Here is a 3,963-nt window from a genome sequence, read left to right as displayed (position 1 = left end):
GGGGGGGGGGATTGTTCGCAAGACGAATCCGCCCGGCCGCGGAGCCACCAACCCCCGGTGCCTGGCGTCGTCCTCGTCGTCGTTTCAAGCGAGTGTCTCCATTCCGCGCCGGCTCGTCAGGACATTAAGATAATTACTTTCCAGCGGCGGGATGCGGCGTCATTGTGCGCGTTACCGCGTCGAGAATGGCATTACGCCATTGTGAGGAAGAAAGCGCGCGAGCGGGCTCGCCGCAGCGCGCCGCGCGAGATGGTGCGAGAGCGCGCCACTCTGTATAACTCGGCAATAGCGGGGGAGGGGGTGGTGGGAAGGGGAGCGTTACGCTTCCGTCGAGGTGCCTGCTCGCTCTCTCATTCGAGGTGCCTTCCGACACACGAGCAAGCGCCGGCGGTGGAGAAGAGGTAGCACCCGGGTTGTCACGTTCTCTTGTCGGCGACGCCATTAATGTAATTATTCCCATCGACTGTTCTGAAGCCCGGCGGAAGCGAGGCTCCGAATCGCGCGGACCGGGACGATAAAAGGAGGAGAGGCAGCCTCGCGTCCCTTGAGATAATCGAATCGCGACGCCGCAATTCGCGATTTTTCCTTTTCTTTTTTTCGCGACACGTCGGTGAAACCGCCAGATGGTGAAACGAAAAGCGGAGCGGGTTGTAGAGGGTGAAATGTGGGCGTATGCAGCGAGCAGAGGCCGAAATATCCTCTCGGAATGTCCCCGCGAATATCTTGACGCAGGCGGCGTAAATGAAGGCCGATGGCAGTAGGAAATGTTTGTCTATGAAGAAGTATCCAGTTAATGGATGAGGGACGGAGGGATATATTCCGGTAGCATTGATTTTTCCGCTCGGTGTTAACATTCGAGTTTCGGCGCGGTACGAAAAGTATCGTCCGGTGTCGTGATTAACTTACTTGGGAAAGCAACAAAGTCATACGGCGAAATAGTAGGGAGACAGAAAGTAAAGATTCTCGACATACCTCGCACGAGTAAAACAAGTGTTTGGCAGCGGATACGCCGCTGACTTCAAAGTGTCAATTTGTTAGGCTAGATGTTCCAGTTACGAAATTTCTGTGTGATTACTCCAATTAGATTTCGTTTTCTCTACCGGTAAAAAATTGTGCTGTGTGAAACAAGGTAAAGTTCGAAAATGTGAATAAAGTACAAACGATCGGTAGAATTTGAATTTTTATTTTAACTTCAAGCGTAATGTCCCGTGAAAATATTTCGATCCGAGAGGACGGTTTCGGATTTGTCCCCGAGTCACGTAGCGTCGCATCTGACAAGCCACCTGAAATAATTAGAAGGTATTAAGTATTAAAAATATTAAAAGATTGTTGTTGCTTACGCAAAAAGAAGCGCTCCGCTTCTATTGAGATTATTTCGATATCTGATTGTAATTATTCTTCGGGAAAACGTTAGACCCTTTTGAGAAATTATACGTCACGATAGGATGTATTTGCTTGACGAGCTCTGCGTAGGAAATTCGACACAAATGAACATCATGCAAATCAAGCGCCTTGTTCTGTACATGAGAAAATCTCTCAAATATTTCGTGAATATGCTATTGTTCTAACCTAAATGTGTCATGTGTCTCTGACGTGGACAGGTACACACTGACGAATAAGCACAAAGCAGTTGTCCGTTTGATATCCTGGGGTGCCAGTATCCAATCGATTAAAATCCCTAATCGAGGTGGCAAACTGGTCGACGTTGTTCTGGGATTCGATGATATGGAGGGTAAATTTTTGATTTGAGCGAATTAACCGAGTAATAATAAGCATGGAGTTTTTTTTTTTGTTATCAGACAGGCGTTGTTATCGCGCGCGTTCAACGCCGCGAATTTAATGAGATATTAGAAATTGCGCGGCGCGTATGGATTTCTAGATAAACGCGCGGCACTTGTCACTTTCAAGTGATATTTTATCATCATCGTTAACGTAATTAGGATATTTGAAGAACAGATACATGGGAAGCATTATTGGCCGTGTCGTCAATCGCATTTCCGGCGGTCTGATGAGTTTCAACAACGTAATCTACCCTTTGTCGATTAACGATGAGACCGGAAAGGACCATTTCAATGGCGGCATAGTCGCGTTCGACAATGTTAATTGGCAGTCGCAGATAGTGAACAATCGAGTGGTAGGGTCTAATTTATTCCTTAAAATTCATCAGAAAACTGTTAAACTGTTTTGCTCCTTTTATATTATATTCTTCGACGAGGTGATGTCGCATTTAAGCCGAGACAATAGCGAGGGATACCCCGGTGATTTGTTAACGCAAGTTAAGTACACCTGGACGAATGATAATCAACTTCACATTAACATTCGCGCCACTGCCACGAAGCCGACTCCTGTCAATGTCACTAATTACTGTCTGTTCAATCTTGCCGGGCATGTAAGATATAAACATAGAACTTTGTTCTACACGAGCATCCAGCTGGTATTCTAATTTCTGAATACTATCTAGATACTTGTAATTATCCGTATTAGCTGGATACCTGGGTTCAAAAACTGCGAGTTAACACTTAACTGTTATTGATTTTCGTAGCAATACATTTCGTATCAGTTGATTTGATTTCTCGTTTCTCTAAAATATTATGTATATCAATTGCGACGCACTTGAATATCTTCGGGCAATAATCGGTCAGCCAGATATTCGTGCAATTCCCGAAAAATTTCTTTGGACATCCGAATAATGTCAGAATACCTAGGTACCCATATATAGGCATCATTGCTGAAAAGTATGCCATAATCTCCGTTGCCCAAATTTCTATCATTAAGAAGTTTGATGATGATAAAAGGTGCTTCATCTAAATTTTGTAAGAGGATAATGCCGCTCTATTTTTCGGGAACATGTGGTGTACTTTGTGGTATACTTTTTAAATGATAATTATAAGATACCTTGGATATTTGCTTCGAATTCTCCCAAAACAACATTGAGCGAGTTCGACAGTAGCATGCAGGTCCGAAAGAATTGAACGAGCACGTTCTCACGGTCAACGCCGACAGTTGGACTTTTACGGATGTGCAGAACAACTTGCCGACTGGTGTTATATCTCCGGTCGACTGTACAGTATACGAGTTACGTTTACCGACCCAGTTGAACCGTCGCCGATTATACGAGGTACCGGGTGGCGGTTACAACCACAATCTGTGCATCAATAGCCCCAATTACTGGTGTTATCGTTTTCACGCTCGGTAATCCCCAAATTTTACCCGATCTTACAAATCCTGCAATGTTCTCTGCATAACGTGAGACGTTTTGTTGAAAGCATCGCGTTTGCTTTCATCAAGGAAGTATTTTTTTTACACGCCGAAAATTTACTTACTCCAGTGTGCCGGGATTAATCGACTTATGTTTCATTGTTACGTGAAAAGAATTTTACATCCTACTTCCGGACGATTTTTGGAAATTTACTCGAACCATCCGGGATTGCAAGTCTACACGGGCAATGAACTGTCGGGTCCTGAACGTGTTAATCCCCCTGATTTGCAAGTTGATTCTTTCGAGTCGGTAAATGTAAAATTGAAGCCTTGCCTTGGACTAGTGATCTCTGTAAAATCAATTAATTCTAAAATATTACATCTCGAGCAGATGACGGAAGTCGAGATAAGAAAAGCCGAGCCAATTTATGGCAAAGGAGGCCTCCCTTATCACCGACACGGTGGATTTGCATTGACACCCCAGAATTACCCCAACGCTGTTAATATCGGACATTTTCCATCATGCGTCTTGTATCCTGGCAGGATGTATATACATGATATGACGTACAAGTTCGGAGTGCTTTCCGAAAATTGAAGTTCTTCAAGTTGGAATCAGAATGATATTTTAAAATTAAATTTTTGCTATTCAAACTTTCGAATACAAAATATAGTATTCTTGCGCAGCTAAGAATTTATTAACATGAACAGAAACGTTGTCCGCAGGATCTTGAACATTTATATGCGTTGAAAATGAGGGCAACACGA

The 3,963-nt window shown here is 43.9% G+C and overlaps 1 protein-coding gene across 1 annotated transcript; it reads left to right on the top strand.

The window, feature by feature from the left end:
• The first annotated feature begins 1,201 nt into the window (after positions 1-1,201).
• LOC106748082 (aldose 1-epimerase-like) lies at positions 1,202-3,793 on the top strand. The gene is made up of 7 exons (XM_014626281.1): positions 1,202-1,254; positions 1,602-1,732; positions 1,941-2,134; positions 2,249-2,389; positions 2,951-3,192; positions 3,373-3,541; positions 3,590-3,793. Exons 1-7 carry the CDS (start codon positions 1,202-1,204, stop codon positions 3,791-3,793), a joined length of 1,134 nt encoding a protein of 377 aa, XP_014481767.1.
• Positions 3,794-3,963: the final 170 nt, after the last annotated feature.

The sequence above is a fragment of the Dinoponera quadriceps genome, unplaced genomic scaffold (assembly GCF_001313825.1).
Source record: "Dinoponera quadriceps isolate SergipeBrazil2010 unplaced genomic scaffold, ASM131382v1 scaffold2420, whole genome shotgun sequence".
Lineage (NCBI taxonomy): Eukaryota > Metazoa > Arthropoda > Insecta > Hymenoptera > Formicidae > Dinoponera > Dinoponera quadriceps.
The sequence above is the reverse complement of the archived record's forward strand: the minus strand, read 5'-3'. Positions and strand labels throughout refer to the sequence as shown.

Bases quoted from the DNA above. Each gene is read 5' to 3' on its own strand.
- LOC106748082 (XM_014626281.1), top strand. From the start codon at position 1,202: ATGTCCCGTGAAAATATTTCGATCCGAGAGGACGGTTTCGGATTTGTC. The intron at 2,390-2,950 runs GTAAGATATAAA...GTTCGACAGTAG, and splicing joins TGTTCAATCTTGCCGGGCAT to CATGCAGGTCCGAAAGAATT. The intron at 3,542-3,589 runs GTGATCTCTGTA...CATCTCGAGCAG, and splicing joins TGAAGCCTTGCCTTGGACTA to ATGACGGAAGTCGAGATAAG.